This window comes from Venturia canescens, chromosome 1, assembly GCF_019457755.1.
Source record: "Venturia canescens isolate UGA chromosome 1, ASM1945775v1, whole genome shotgun sequence".
Lineage (NCBI taxonomy): Eukaryota > Metazoa > Arthropoda > Insecta > Hymenoptera > Ichneumonidae > Venturia > Venturia canescens.
This window is the reverse complement of record NC_057421.1, coordinates 14,211,646-14,229,051: the sequence shown is the minus strand read 5'-3', so window position 1 is coordinate 14,229,051 and position 17,406 is coordinate 14,211,646. Positions and strand designations below refer to the sequence as shown.

Below are 17,406 nucleotides of genomic sequence, written 5' to 3'. Positions count from 1 at the left end.
GCAATGGGATAGAAAGATCTAAAAAATTGATATTGTCTTATATATTTTGAAAGAATACATTTACCAAATTTTATGAAATTCTTCATATTTTTAACGTGCTTTAGCATGGCAACATCGTATCGTCGCGATCCATCCTCCTTAACTGCAGAACTTCCTGAGGATTAACCGCGCGAACACCTGTTTTTACGTTAAAGAGGAAGATCGAAAGAAAGAGAGCAGAGTTTTAGAATCTTGTGCAGAGTGGATTTCAACGAGAGAGTCTAGTCCAGGGTATATATAAATATGAATATATCTCGGGTGTATAGCAATTATTAGCGAGCGCTGTATCCGGGCATGAGTTATGGGAGAGAGATCTGCATTCTGGCGGCCTCCTCTTCCTCTTCTTCCTGGGGCTCTATTTCATATCGAGTCTTTAAATCTCCGCCCTAGCATGTGTATATAAATAATCTATATAAACGTGTATAGTAATATATACTGAAGTAAGTGCAGCAGTTCACATGCACATGTTAACGGGTGCGTGCGTGAGTATCTCGACTGGATGTAACCCTCCGGTCATCCGGTCGCACAAGTCCGTGTGTTAGAAAGCGATCAGGCACACGTTTCAACCCCGCACACATGTGCATAATAACCTTTGATGAAAACGTTTCGAACTTCCGGTATATCCTCATTTCATCTATATAATGGATCGCGCGTCAATTGCGGTATAACAAATCTGTAACGATTAATCATCGCGTGCGGAGAGTACGAATGATGCATAGATTGAGAGGAGCCGCGGAAAAGCAATGCTCGTTGATCTTTCCGGGAAGCACGGACGAGCGATTCTATTCTTAGGCGGTCGATCGAATTATTGGTTGGATGCTGGACGATCACGCAGGGAAAGATGTGAAAATTGTGGGGCGAAAATCGTGCGTTTTACGATTACCTTGATTTCTGGATGTTTCGAAGACTTTTCTCTCGTTCCTGGCGTGCAGGAGCCTGGTGGTGCTAAATGTTTTTGCAACTCGCAGGCATCTTCGGTGTTGACGGGGAAGGACAGACGTGCGTATGGACGTGTGTAAACGCGACTACGCGCGGCAACGGAATCGGCGACGACGACCGAGACCTTAAATAAACTGGAAGTGCGTGTACGCGATACGAACACTGCCGACTCGACTAGATAATTTATAGTATATATATGGCAACCTGAAACGCCGGTCTTCCGAGAATTCGAGTCCCCCCCCCGCAGCAGCCTCACGCGAGCAGAATCATTCATCCATTTTTTCGCTCTCGTTTTAACCATTCGTATATCTTTTTTTATTCTCAATATTCTCATTGCATCTCGTCCCCTCGTGGCACGCTCCGATGTGCGTTACGCTTGCTGAATTTCACGCCCCCCACCCCACCTCCCGCTTCGCCGTTCTTTTAGCCCACGCCTCTATGGTAGCGCATGCCAATCAAAGTTATCAGATCGAATTAACGAGGCGAGCACCTTTTAAGGAAGCTACTCAGTTACCTAACTAGTCATAAAAATATTAGACCATCGTTTGACATGAGTAATAGTTCGTCTGTCAACGTCGCTCTTCGTTTTCGAGTGAGGGCGTTTATGTGTGTTCGAAAACAGATCATATGTCAATGACAGTTCATCAGCTGCGTGGAGTACATTAGTTCTCGAGATAAAGGCTTTGCGTTTATACGAAAATATGCATGAAAATAAAAGAGTACTTCTCAATTTGCTTGTAAATTTATTATATTTATAGTCATTCTGACTCATATCCTTTTAGCAAAAAAGTCTTCGAACGTGTTTGCCAGTCTGCACTTACATTGCTGATACGTACATCCAAATGTCACATTACGCGCACATAACCTCGAATATGAGAGGTTGCAACGTCTCTAGTGACGCTCTGGAAAGAAGCGAGTGTCATGCCTTATTTTAGTAATTACTCCTGTCACAAGTCACCTTCGATAAATTTAAAGCCGGATAAATGATTGGAAATATTTAATCTCTCTACTGTTCAAATTTTGTTCCATCCTGTCCATCGATAACGGAGATATGGGGAAAAATGTACAGCTGCTCTGTGATTTCTCATAAGAGGCCGGGTTAACGTGGCTTGTCGAGGCAGAAAATAAATTACAGATATTTCGCGTTACAACCTACCGCGGACCTCAAAAATTTGTACGAATGACTTTTACATCGTAATTTAACATTCTGTAAAGTTTCATATTTTTCTGTCCATTAATTATTCCTGCTCAACTTTTTTAATTATGAGAACTTTTCACCCGATATATTTAGCGAACGCCGTTGTTCTCCTTTCCGATCGCGCGATACTCTTCAGTCTCGTGATATTCGATACGGATTATAAAAGTAACGATAAACCTAAATATGCGAAGAATAAGATCGATTATTTATGAAAAACGCAATATATACGCCGGGTCGATCATTTCTGGATATCTAGAAATGTTATGACCGTATAGAAACAAAAAACTTTTTAATAATATCATCTCGAGCTATCAATCTAATCAAATCGTCAATTAATCCAAAGCTGAATCGTTACTTCTTACTTGGATCTGTTGCTTGTTTATGGCGTCGACGATCCTCAGAGTTGTAAATTCTGAGCACTATTTTACGAGTGCCATGTCGTAAAGTACAAAAAGAAGTAGAGAAAGATGGAAGTCAGATATGGAAGTCGAACGGAGATGCTGAATTGCGGATACGCGAATAGAAATGATGCACGAATACCAGCAGCAGTGCTTGGTAATAAAGCAATCAAGCGCAATCTTGTCCCCCCCTCGGCGTATATACATGCATTACGATAAATATATGTATAACCTGATAATCGTTCGGCGTGCTCGAAAACCGAATGCCTAATGTCCTCGTATACTGAACTTTGAGCAAAAATTTAGAGCTCCACTTATAAAAAAAAAAATCGAATCAACTCGTCCAACCATATTTTTTTGTCTCGTGGAGCCACAACAAAATGTGCCACAGATATTAATGAAACAGTGAAAACGGAATTTTGTTGATCCAACAAAACATTAATTTGGTCAAAATTTATTTTGTTGATTGAACCATTGATTATTTGAACACGAGAGAATGGCTCAAAAAAACATTTTGTTGCTATAACTATCGATATTTGGTTGATTTCTCAGGATATTTAATCAACTGATGAAGTTTCTGTATCTCCAAATATTTCGATTTAAATGAGCAGCGTAATCAGAGACAAGCAAACAAAATAAAAGGTTTGAACCAATAACCAACTATAAATCGAAACGAATTTTTTCGCTTCATTTTTATACGTAATAATTTACCTTTACTAATATTTTAGAAAAAAAAACGTTTCAGCTCACTAGCTCGGGTAGCAAATCATTTGTTTGGCTAGCAAAATCATTTCAAAGAGCAGCAACCATTTTTTTTACGGTAGCGTAACAATGTGCTCACGTTCACGCTGTCCTAACAAAAATATTTCTCACCGTGCAAAATATATCGTTTATAGGAACATGAAATGAAATCGTTTATAGGAACACAAATGATTTTGCATTCATCGATAATCCTTTGTCCAACGTATCGGACTATTTTACTCGATTCAGGCACAATATATTGAATGCTTCAACAAAATTTCGTTTTCACAGTGAACGAATCAGCAAAACAGCTAGTGAATAAATATCTGAGGATTCGTGCTAAAGTATAAATGAAAAGGCGATACGAAATGATCGGTAAAAACTCGATCACCGATGGTCTCGGATTTATCAGGAAAAATTGAAGATTTTCGTCTCGATCACTCGTCGAACTTGTTCGGAGTTTTCTTTACAATATCCCAATGAAATGGCCCTTCGAAAAGGAAACGCGAGATTTCGAGAGCTGCTAAATGCGATTCACCCAAAATTTGACGTTTCTACAAAAAAAAAGTCTGCACAGCGACTTGAAATTGTTCGCGTCACAACGTTTGAAAGCCATATTTCAGTCGTTGACAAATCAGCGTGATATTGATGTACGATCAATGTCGGTGGATCAAAGTTTCTACAAGAAATTCATTCTTGACGACAATCCACGTGTGTTTTCTTCAACTGCGTTATATAATAAACTCAATCGATGGAAAATAATGGATGAGTGGCTTGAATTTTTTTGTCCGTTATTGTGCGTATGGATATAAAATCAGAGGGCAAAAACTAGACCGACAAGCTGGCTGTGTATAGCAGGAGCAAACTATACATTTTACCTGTTACCCTCGTGCTCCGGAGGAGCGACGATGAGAGCCGGAGCAAAATAGCAGGATAACTGGTAGACTCTCGCTTCGTTTTTTGTTCTTTTAAATCCCGAGAGTCACGAAAGCGAGTGCGAGATAGAGGTCATAAACGTTAGAGAATTAACTTTTACCAAATCTCCGTCGGCTATTAGGAAAGAAGAAAGAAGAGATGGAGGAGAGGAAAAGAATGAGATATGAAAACAGAGAGGAAGAAAGAGCAGGGAGGGTGCAATAACGAATTTTTACGATGCCACTTCCCCCTGCGAACGACGATGGGTGAGTTCGGTACTTGGCAAAGCCACCCATGAATTCTTGAACGCAAAAAAAGCGCACAGGCATCGGACCCCCTCTGAAGACGTGCAAATTGGCCTCTTGAATGTTACAGAAACAGAATTGAAGCCCCCCGAACACGAGGGGGATGCAATTATACCATCCCCGAATGATTTATATTCTTTGCAATTAGTCGAAATCTTGTGCTTGATACGATTTAATAGGAGGATAATATTACAAAAGAATTTGTTATTTGTCGGTTTTTAATCAGAGGAAGGGATGGCCAGGAAGATGTTAAAAGTACAAGTAAATTTGTCCACACTTGACTCTGAAGAACAGCAAGAAACCTCATCTTTTTCGGTCATTCCTTTTTCTCAATTTTCTTAAAAGCAAAAAATACATTTTTGCCCGTAGATTCTAAGTCGCTACCGCGACTAAGGGATCGAGACCAGCGAAGTTCGTCGAAGCGAACTCCAGAACTAGGTCACTACAGTTGTCCGAATTTCGAGAGAGATTTGAGCAGCGTTAAATCGCGCCTGTAACAGCCTATCGATGGAAGGAAATTCGATGTTTTTTCTGAGACTTCGGTGATCAGGTTTTCCGAAATGTCGGATTTGTTTATCGAGAAAAATTTGGATGTACGTACCGCTGGTCGAACTGTATTCCCCGATGTAGCGTCTCGTAAGATACCGCACGACGACAGCTGCAACAAAAAAAGAGCGGTAAGACTGTTAATGAAAAATTAACTTGTGGCTTGATTGGTCGTCGGAGGTCGTTTCCCATTTGAATTCCGAATAAAATTCCGACGAGTAAAAAGATTGATTTTAAGCGTGTTATATTTTAATGATCTCCCGTGCTGTTGCAGGCGAAAAATAAGCAGCGTTACACACGCCATCGTTCATGAGTCGGAGTGAAAAAAATATTGATAAAATGAATAATAATTTGGGGGACGACACGGAGGAAAAAACAAGGCTGGCCTCAATACCGCGACACTTTTTTATTCACTTATTTTTCAATCGTCCTGTCAACGCGGCGAAGGCGATGGCTTAAGGGGACTCACCCGGTACTGGGTGTACATTCACTTTAAGGTAATCCGAGAATAATTAACGCGGACACTTGTATTTCCTGCTTCGTCGGTACTCCTCTCATCCCAGTCAATTGAATTCCAACGTTTCATCTTTGGAATAAACTTTTCATAGTTTCTGACGAAACGGAAATAGGGCAGTAATGTTTTTTGACCTGTACAGAGGTAAATTAGAACCGTTGCACTGAGTCATAGGCAAGTACCGCAGAGTGGAGGAAAAATGGATAATCTCAATAAGAAAAATGAAAAATTTGAGGCTCCCCAACAATGAGGATCGAGGCTATTCGATTGAAATTCTACAAAAGTGTTATCGAATCATCAAACTATAATTTCGGTTGAAAATGAAGTAAAAAGAAGAATTATTGTAGGGTGAAAATCCCGCCTCTCTTGTCGGCGGGTTGCCAAATTGTTGGTTTGCCGTCTTGATTTCCATCGGGCGGCTAAGCCACGCAAGACTTCCCGATGGGCTACACGTTTTTTTAGAAATCGGACGAGGGCTGTCTCAAGGGCTTCGAAAAAATCGGGGACTAAGCTTCGTTCTAACGAGTGAATGTGTGCACGCTCGGTTGGTTAATATTTCGCGGAAAGATGTAGCGCCGAGGGAGAGAGAAGAGGCCGGTTGTTTTGACCGCAAGATCGCGAGCAAATGCTCCGAGGGCCAACATTTTGCTGTGGCTGTTAGAGCGGAGCTGCTTTGCAATAAGGGACGATAAAACCTGCAATTTTGCCTCTCGCCTGCTTCGACTTGCCCCCATACATTTATGCTAGTTCCCTCAGGGCCGAATGAGATCGTAGGAGCTAAGCAAAACAAGCATCGGTGCAAACTCGAAGAGCGTGAAACGACGAGGCGATTCTCTCATTGATCACTGGCTAATTATACACGCGAGCTCCTAACTACCTAACACCTAGAAAAGCCGCTGCGACTGACCGCGTGTTCGCTCTATTCGCGAGTCGACGACTCTCGCAACAGTTTCAATGATTTTCGTCTTTTTGCTTTCGTATGCCGAATGCGAACCGAGCTTCCGGTCATTGATTGAGAGCTCGGGAAACAGGAGGCGAGTCTCCGCCATCTCGGGAGCTATTCCTTGACGCGGAGCTCCAAAAAGTCAGTCACCGGGAAGTTCGAGAGCACGGTGGCCGATCGAAACCCTGAAGCTCCGAAGGTAAAAGTGATGAAAAGGCTTCTCTCCCCTGAAAAACTCTCCTCCGGTGCGCGGAGCGTGCACGCGAGCCTGGAGAGGTAAGTAAACGGAAAAAGTCTGCTCGACAAATCCTGTAAGGAGAGACTGCGAAAAAGCCTCGAACGGACGGAATCAAGTTTCACTTTCAACTTTTTCGGAGAGGTTCTCTCGGCGGGATCATCATTTGCCTCTCGCGTCTCAAGCTTCCCAGCACCTTTTCTCCGGTGTATTTATTCGTGTGATTTTTATTCCCGAGGAAGCTCGAGCGCGCAGCGTTGGCATCTCGTTTCCCATTTCGCATACTCCGCAGCGTGGACGGAGATTGGAGCGGAGTATGGTGGCGAAGATTGAACGTTCCACGGCGGGAAGCGGCGCGCGCGCGAGAGCCAAGAGAACCAACGTGATTTTGCCCACGGGGCATAATCTGGCGTCGCGAGAAGAAAATGAAATCCAAGAAGCCACCGGGCTTCGTAGAATCCTGGCAGACGAGGGTAGACCTTCCGTAGATATGCGAGTCACTCTCAAACGGTACGCTGCCGCAGCGGCCTCGTACTTCATATTCGCCACGTATGCGCGCTCCCAGCACGTACGTGTGTGTACACATTCTCTGTACACACATTAATAAATATAATCTGTACTGGATTACGGTACACGTCACTTTTACATCCCCGGGCACGAAAACTTTGCGCTTTCAATTATCCGCTTCGCGCGCATGCATGTATATACGTGCCCCACAATATCTCTCCGCGCTTGTTGTGCGCCTCGCTAGATATCTTATCCCCTATGGTGTAGTCTTACTCTCAGTTTGCGAGTTACAAGTGACGCGTAGAGGGCACCACCTGCGTGATAACGCTCAGGTGTGCGCGTATGCGAATGCGTCCGAGCGTGCTTAAATATGCAGGAGAGTCTGTACACAGCGTGGATGTACTAAAAGCATCCAGATCGCTGGAGCACGCGTAGTATGCGGCCTCCTCTCTCGCGGAGCAATGGAAACCTCTCGATGGGGCTCTCCGAGCGTCAGCCACCGGGCAGACAGGAAAGCCTGTCTTTCTGTATTTTTCATCGTCCGTATATACTATACCCCGCATAACGCAGGATATCCTGCGGATTCCAGTTTGTATATTTCACACGCGAGCATGCACACGGGGAGAGCGAGACGGGTGCTAAATCACAAATCACCGAGCTAAACGAGAGTCGCGTGAGAGCTCTAGCGCACAAGTTTATTCATAAATATTGATCTCCGCGTGTGCGAGTGCTTGTGTGAAAATGCGAAGTGTGCTGGATGCGGCGGCGAACAGCTCGTTCCTTCGAAAGCGAAGCAGCGACGGAACTCTCCTTGAATCACTCGCGGTCGAGCCGCTCGTACACCTTTGCCTGGCTAATTAATGCGGGAGATCGACTACGAGTTATTCATAAAATATCATTTTACTGGCAGTCCTGAACCCTCGCTCTGGGGTTACTAACGTTTTCATGACTCACGATTTGATTGATGCTTGATAATTGTTTGTCTAATTCGTCATTCCTCCAGCTGCGGGATCACGGCGGATGAGCTTTTTCTTCCATGGATTCACTCCTCGGAATCCTCTCGAATACGAACTGCGTTGGACGACTTTTCTTCGAATATTTCGGTTCCTGCGAGCTATCGCGCGGGGTATGCCAAAACTCGAACTTTCCGTAGAGCAATCTTCGAACGAACGATCAACCAGTTTCTCTAACACGAGCAGAAACACTTTCGTTCATTTTTCACGTTGCTCGTCGACTCCTCGATCTGGCAAACGATCCCAGATTCAGAGGATACTCCAGTCTCGCGACGAATCAAATATTTTACTAGTTCGCGACGCCGAAAAACAAATGAAGGGGGATAAATTGGCGCAAAAGTTTGCACTTCCCGGAGACTCCTTTGAAGCTTAGGGGAAGCGCAGCATATGGGTTTGTGGAATACTGCAGGTAATTTGGAACACCGAAACTTTTCAGTAACTACCGACGCCATCTCCGTTTCAGTGGCTCAAAATGACGCTGAAGTTTGCAACGGTGGAGTTCAACGTAATTATTGAAAAAGTGATTGTCCAATTTCGTTCCCTGCCGAATTTGCAATTCTTGGTTTTCAAACTTGCCTCGATACTTCGTGAAATAAAAAATTGGTCAATTACAAGTATTTTTTTCTCTCATTTCGTTAAACTCCAACGTTGCAAACTTCAGCGTCGTGACTCAAACTTGTCGCAAAGAGATTAGCCGTATTATTAGTCAAGCTCATATTTAACAAAAACATTGAGAGAAAGCTTGTAGTATACGCTCTGGCGATGGAAAGTACATTTACAGTTTAACCTGAAAGTAACCTCACGAGCAGGAGCCACAATGATTTTACCAAAAAGAAGATGACCAATTTTTATGATAACCCTGAGAAAATTTAATCCGAAAATCACTTTTCGGCTGCGCGCGTATATTCAATGCAGATGAAACTGGGCTCTTCATCGTTCAGAGTAAGATTCCAGAGATCATTGGTCGTGAAGGAAAAAACAAGTTGGAGCTGTGACATCAACCGAAAGAGGAACATTGAGCGCAGCAGGAATATTCGTACCTCCCAGGATCATTTTCCCTCGAAAAAATATGGCAGATACTTTAACCAAAGATACTTTGATGACTTTCCAATTGATATGAAGTGAAGCTAAATTGGAATACGCCTATTCCAATTTACCTGTAACCCAAAGTGGAACGTCGTTTGTTGACGTTTTCTGCTCAACTCGAAGTTCGACCAAGTTCTTAACTTTTTTTAAAATTTTTTTCTCAACGTGATCAAAGCTGTATTTTTTTTAACGTTTTCATGCAGTTTTCCTCGTGTTTTCTCCTGTAACGTTTCAGATATTTCTTCAAACAAACTGGTATTCCATACATGCTGCACTTCCTCTATCGCCAGAATACCTTGTGGAATATTCCTCCACGAAGTAGGAAAAACGAATGAAGAAAAAGCTTTTGGAATATGACGAAGTGGAATACCGCGAAATGCTCGTGCATGAATATAGGATACAATCGTGAATACGTTCATCATAATGGACATGTAAATTTCCGAGAGCGAGAGGGCGACGTACGTATAATCGACAGTCATTGTAGATTCGTATCGCCATGGAGCCTCGTGAAGAAGCGTCCTCGATGGAGTGCCTCCCGATCGATTGTTGCAGCGTGTATATATCGCCGTGTCGGAATTTCAAGTCTCCACGTTTTGTCGTGTGTCCGCGCGTCTCCGTGTATGAAATCGATAGGGATATTCTAGTGCACGACGCTGAAGTTTCCAACGTTGGAGTCCAACGAAATGAACGAAAAAAACGTTTGAAATTCACCAATTTTTTATTTCACGAATCGTTGGTGCAGCTCGAAAAACAACGAATCGCAAATTTGTCAGGGAACAAAATAGGAGAATTACTGGAATTATTGGAGAGTTTTTTCGATCATTTCGTTGGACTCCAACGTTGGAAACTTCAGCATCATTTCTAGTGCAATGTGCGCGCAAGGACTTAGTCAGCTTGAGGTTGCTCGTTGTGCTGCTATCGAGTAAAGTCGAAGAGAGAACAAATTTATGAACCGTCCGAGTATAACTGAGTGGAGCGTGGACTCGAGAGATTTTTATCTTTTTCGTATGTACACGTGTATCGCTGTGTATTCGTAAAATACGAAAATGCGGTACTATTTCGTGGGGTCTGTGTGAGACAAAACCCGAGTCGAAGCGGCTGCGTGGGGAACCGCGGCTTTTGCCTGAGCATTAGAATCGCCGAGGGAAAGGAGGATGAGGAGCGGAATGATCAATTTTCGAGGGAGGTCGTCGGTGTGAAATTTGAAAATAAAAATGTGCTTATCGACGTGTGATAACGAGGCTGATTATCGTAATGATATACTCTTTCCGTAATTTGAAAATCTTTCCTTCTCGAACGGCACTGAACGTGGCTAAGCATGCAATAAGACGCAATGAAAGTTCACACCGACTTTCTCTCAAGTTTGAGCAAAAACGAAAAATCGTTTATTATCCGCGCGCGTGTTCCAGTGAATTTGCGATCGAGCATCGGAGACGCGAGCAGCGAGTTTTCCAGGGCGCAACGAGCGTGTCGCTTGATTTTCGGAGGTATCGAAAGATTTTTCGAGTACCGAAGAAGCTTCGTTTAATCGATACCTGAAAGCACATAATTGAGTCGTTAAAGCGCTACTGACAAAAGCTCCAACATTTCACGATTTTTCAACCTCGCGAAAATTCATCAACGTATTTTGCATCCCACGTTGATCCGAAAGAGAAAATTAATCCATCGCTGGATCTCCGGATCGTGAATGTGAGCGAAAACTCGATAAAATTCAATGACGACGCTGAGGTGCTGGGGCTTCGAAAACGGAAAGTTCGATGCAAGGACCAGAGTAACGGAAAGAAACGTCGGCGATGCAGGGGCGGGGAGAAGTTACATCGGGGGAAACTCGTTTCACGCGGTGGGATCTCAATAAGCTTCTCTCGCGCACATACGTGCAAGCAAGCAATAGAGCCAAATGCACGAGGCGAGAAATTTATGAACTGGCACGCGCTTGATCCTCTCGCAGCACTCGATGATCGTTGGCCGAAGGGGAAGGGACGAGCAACGCAGAGGGGCAGCAAAGTGAAGAGGGCGGGGGGCAAAACGCGACACGATACAAGTACCGCACGTATGCGACCTGACTCGGATCATTGAGAGTCGCGTCAAGTGTCCGCTCCTGGCCTCCTATCTCCTTAACGGCGCGAGAGCTAACGCTATTTCGCTCCCACACTCAATTAAATATTTAATAAAATAATGAAAAAAAAAAGGAAATAAAAGTTGTGTAGTCGGCAGAGAAACTGAGTTAGAATCTTGCCACGCGGAGTGAAATTCGTATCTATAAACGCACTATAAACATCTTGCTGATTGAACACCCGGGGGAGTTAACTGACACGGAATTCTATAAGGTTTCGATACATTTTCTATACGCGCCCGTTAATTCTAATTAGCGTGAAGCACGCCGCCTCGGTGCGATTTCGCACAGATAACAGATTCCTGAGGTGTGAAAATTCTGATCGGCCTTTGATTTCTCGATAACGGAAATGAAAAGGAATTCAAGAACGAAGATTAGTTTCAATCGAATGGAAATTTGACCTCGTAAATTCGAAATAATCCTTCGATCCTGATTAATTGCCTTTGCAGTACGAGGAAAGAGGGTCAAACATATTGACGCGATCTGAAATAAAATTCGATATGATTTTGAAAGAAAATAATTATTAAAGAATCGAAATTTTGGATTTCCTATTCGAATCGTACGTACAAAACCTGAAGAGAGTCCACAGACAAGAATCGGCTCGATCCCACACGGAAAAACTTTTATACGAATATTTCGGACGAATACGAAGAAAAATTTGCTGTTTTGTAGCAGGCTGTCGTATGTTACCATTCTATTACATTTCACCAAAGTGCATAGTAATTTTGATGCCGAAAGCAGTTCTCTCAAATTTTACCATATACGACGGGCTAAATTTAGATCTGTGACATTCTCACATCGAACGACGTATCGATATCCGAATGTCACTCGTGTCTTTGGTGAAATGTCAAAAATTGGTGAATTCGACTGGACAAATTGGCGAAATGTCAAAAATTTTTGTATCCTTGAGTCGCACCGTCCGAAAAGAAGTAAATTTTCTTTTCGACTAAGATTTACACTTGACAAAGTCCGCTTATGAACGAAACGATTGCTTGAAATTTTACCATGTGCCACTATGTTAATTTTCATGTTTATACTCGCAACGCCTCGTACAATTGGTGGGCGCATGAATTTTGCTATGTTATTGATCAAAATTCAGTACGGTAAAAAGGAAAATACGAAACTATGCAATTTTTCGTATAGCACAGAGAAACGATTGCTATGTTATCTCCTAAATTTTCATCAAATCATTTCGTAATTTACTACGTTTTTAATAAAAATTCGCTCGGTCTTCATTTTTGATGTAGTACAGCGCATTATTTAGTATAAACTGTGGCAATGGTTCCCCAAACTTTTGCATTATTTGAGACACTCTGTAGCGATTATTATTATAATATCGATATGGTCCGACGTTACTATAAAAACATAGTAATTTCTGCTATTAAAGTCTCCCCGTGCACGCCCGTTATAATCGAAATGTGCTGAAACAACGTCGTTCCTGGTGATGTAAAGTGTGCCCTTTTCATTAATCTGCGCTGCCGATAAATATGAGATCACAATCATTGTAAAAACAGACGAAATTCGAGGAAATTATCATTTCGAATAACTAGTGCGCCCATAAATCACGTTACGTCGTGATCAACGACGGAATTATTACGCAGAGATACAATTGAATAAATATGATGATGTTACATAAACGAATAACGTTTTGAGTCATACGAATCTGTATACGAGTGTCGAAAGTGCTGGTCTTTCAAAAACCTCGTTTCTGGCAAAAACATGTTTTTTTCTTATCATTATACGCTCGCAGGTATGAGCTTCGTCACTGTATGTACGATTATTGGATGCAGAACGTTGAATGCGTATCGAATCATTCAGCGAAAGATCGTTTTACCGAGAATTAGTAGAGCAAAAAAAGAAAAGGTGAAATTGATGAAAGCATAAACCGAGAAAAAATTCTCGTTATTCAATGTTTTAAAATAAAATGAGACTGTAAAGTGTGGGAATGAATAAAAAATATTTGACAAAATTTTATTTCGCAGTGGCTGCGGCGTACAGTTTGGAAGTGATGAAAGTTCAACAGCTTTCGTCAAGAGTTTATTGGTTTTAGCGAACACAGAGTGTGAGAACACGTGGAATTATACGAGTTTGAGAAATTCAGGATGGATACGAGTATATTGACGAAGCTGCGAAAAATTTCGACAAGTGTGAATAATTCGAGCGTCGACACTCGAGCATAAGCGTTATCTGACGAGGGCAATTACTTATTTATTGGCCGTCGGTGAGTAGCGCGAAAAGGAGGAGAAAAAGGGGCATTCATCGGGGTCGATAAATCGAGAGAAACCGCGAAGTGGATTATTATCGCTACGGCTATTACATTTAGCGAAACGAAAAAAATATTCGTCTTCCGTCCGCGAAAGTGGGAAGGATGCGTACGTGTGTGAGAGGTGCGTGGAGAGAAAAATACGACGCTGAACGCACGCGATTACACGCGCGCCGCGGATACTCCGACGAGAGCCGCTGTCGAAAAAATTACGCTATCTTTGCCTCGGTCCATCCTGTAAATTATGAAATTGTCTCACGCTCGAATCAACACGTTGGATTTATCATTTCGATGCTAATAAAAAATACACGGATGAATGAAAAAAAAATATGCTGCGCATGCGGTTTAATTCAATGCGCGCGCGGACGTGACCACCCGAGAGTGTCGACAAAATTTATGAACACCCGACCACGAATTACCAAACCCTCCGGTTACGTACACCGCCCAAACATTAATCCCGTGATTCATGAAAATACGTTTTTCTCCTCTCCCCCCACCACGTTAATCCAGTTCCACTCCGGCCTCATTGTACTCGACGACCCACCATTTATCAGTATTCCTCGATAGAAGATAAAACACACGCTGCATTTTCATGCGAATTACAACGAAACCCTAATTTTAAAACATTTCATCTTTCGCGAAAAAGGCGATGAATAAACCAATTTTTCGGGCTTCCAGGTCGTGGAGTAAGAATTTCAAATCAGCGAGGGCTCCCCAGGATTTCTTGATCGCTTTTTCTACTCGAAACTTGGACACGAATTCACAGTTTTTTTTTTTATTAAATTGCAGTATCAAAATGATTAAGCATTGCACCGTTAAAGCTTTTTGAAACCCTAAATATAGTGCATCGTGTACCAAGGAGGCAATGTGCAATTTTTAACTCCGAGCGCGATGTTTTCAGTGTGAGGCGCAGACGAGTTGAATTTTAATTTTAAATTTTATTAAATTAAAATTCTAATGTAATTATAAATAGATACATAATAATTCAGGAAATAAACCAGAAAAATTACGGCTACCGAATCACTAGAGGCGCTACCAGTCTTGCACACAGCGAATGGGTAAAAAAAAATTAATACAGAACAATTGTCTCGCGCTTGTGCGGATAGCTGGTCGCAAATTCGACGGCGCGTTAGTGCGAGGGGGCTGCCGAATTTCCTCTACAGCCCCCAGACAGGCTTATAATTCGAGTGTATAAAAATAATTTTTGTACTTCCCGAACGATGAAAAAGTTGGAGATTTCATATTATTAATAAAAACGTATCTTCTTGGAAAGAAAAAATGAGGAATCTCGCTTCATGTTTCCAAATGTAAGCGCCCTTCGCGGATCCAGCGATAGCGGACTAAGCATAATTTGTCAAGTGCCACGTGCACTGATGCAGGCAAATGAATGCATGAAATTTAATGCCTTTCAATAATTCCGAGAAAGAGATATGCGACGACGCAATGGGCCGCAGATCCCATCGTCGCGAAATTCATGATGACGTTATTCTGACTGCCGTTCACAACGCTGTCGTGACATCATAATGACTCCGCATCATAACAAAGTTACGATATCGACTCATGGATCGAGAAAAAATATGAAAAAACGGCTGACCGGCGTGATAATTTGTCGGGGCTCGGATTGAAGAAAACAGCCAGCGAAAATCGGAAGCTTCGACTAAAGCTCTTGACGAATCCGCACGTACGGGAATGAGCCCAAAATTAGGGCAATTTAATAAATAAAGATTTTGAAAGATAAGGAAAGAATGTCCGTGTCGCAGTTGGACGATTCGAACTTGAGCAGCACTAAAGACAAAGATTTTATGAAACAATTGTGAGTATTTATTCACAGCTCGTTGGTGCTTCACCAGACGCGATCATTCTTTCCTCTCGAATCTTTATCGTACATCGTCCGAGTGGAGATAGAATAAGAGAGAGAAGAAAAGCCGACCACCAACCCTGAATCTTTGTCCTTCGAGTGATCTCCCCCTCTCATTGTCACGTCGAGATTGCAAATGCTGTGTGTAATTCATGTGCTCGATTCAAATCGACCGGATCGAATAACTTCACGAGTCATAGGTCACTGGAGTTTTATATAATGCTGTATATATACGCTGTGCGAGTTCCACGGAAACGGGGCGAAATCACGTGCGAGAATATTGAAGGTTTACAGCCGGTTGTACAAGGCCCGGAGGCTCGAAAATTTTCATCGTTTTTCGAGGCTGCTTGATTCGAAAAAGGAACATTCTTCCATCGGATTTCTTGTACGATGGCACTTTTATTCGGAAATATCACAGGAATATCGATCAAGATGGTAAATGAACAAAAAACTTTCAACCTAGTGTGGAACTTGCAAATTGGTAAGAGCAAATCACGAATGTAATTTTATCGAACACAAAAAATTGGCTCGATAGGAACAAAAACCACCTGAACGTACGCCAAAATGATTAAAAAATATGGAAACTTTATTCGAAATGGAACTTTATGTTCTTCAGCCTCGATCATCCAAGCCGTTCCAGATCCAATTTGTTGAATAATCGTACAAAGAGAAAAACTGAAAATTCATCGATAAGGACAAGCTCGGGACGACGAACCAAAAAATCCTGAAAAAATCAACAAAAACGCGAATCATCAGCTCCACCATGAAATCTCTGCAGATAAATCCACAGCGAGAGCGATGATTCCAAAAAAACAGCTCAAAGTGTACAAAAAGTGTACTGGAATGCCTGAAATTCATCGAGAGGAAAATCTAACCGACTTGACATAAAATTTTAGCCTCCCAGTGATTCGAGTACCGCGAGAGTTGCTGTACGCTGTTTTTCGTGCAAAGCGAGGCGGAGAGAGAGAGAGAGAAAGAGACGAAAGAACCGGACGGTCGAGACGTCACGTCGTGAGATTGCTGTGGAACGCGAGCTGTATCTTTATCTCGGTCTCTTTCTCCTGCATCGGAAATACGTGCATGAGTTTACCCATACACCTGCTGCTCCGGCATTTCTCCTCATCGAGAAATTTCGATCCTCCGGTACGCGTTTGAATTAACTTTTGCCACGTGTGAAGGAATATCGTTCCCAGCGTAAACGTGTTCACTCGTATTATTCGTTCCGTTCAATTGCCTCGGATTTAACGGTACACGAAGGTCCCCAGGATTCTAGTAGCCGACATACTCCCCGAGAATCTTGTGAGCTTTCCACCATTTTTTCGTTCCCCATTTTCATCGATTCCGATCGATTAATTTAGCTATGAAAAAATGGAGTGGAAGAAGGACAGGAAAGGAGAATACAAGAAGCGTGTTATTATCTCGTAAACGAAGCTATTTTCATCTGGCTACCCAGTGGCCCATATTAGAGAAAACGATTCAACATACTCTCGCGCGCCCACGTTCTACTCCACGGTTCTCAATACAACTTTGCAAATACTATTGTAAAGTCTTCAATAGCGATCTTAATACACTAATTAGAGGTATAATTAAGAACGTCTTTCTCCTGGCGATCACGCTCCTCGACTGCATAGCGCTTTTATCTTCGTTTCTCTTTATTTTTACCAGTGGAGCGCGCAGCTCGCTCGGAGAGCAGAAAGAACTGTTGGCTGGCTCGCGACCGCACTCGATATAGGATTAGCCTCGTTTCGCGAACGATATATCTCGACTTATGCCTCTTTGGCTCTGATATCACG

General features: G+C 42.6%; 1 protein-coding gene across 4 annotated transcripts in view; it reads right to left on the bottom strand.

Moving 5' to 3' along the window:
• The window catches only part of LOC122410947 (ras-related and estrogen-regulated growth inhibitor-like), an 87,510-nt gene that overhangs the window by 52,317 nt on the left and 17,787 nt on the right, over positions 1–17,406 (bottom strand). For all 4 annotated transcript variants that reach the window (XM_043419449.1, XM_043419472.1, XM_043419464.1 and 1 more), the window contains exon 3: positions 5,137–5,193. In XM_043419449.1, the coding sequence (XP_043275384.1) occupies positions 5,137–5,193 (57 nt within the window). The remainder of the gene's footprint in view (positions 1–5,136; positions 5,194–17,406) is intronic.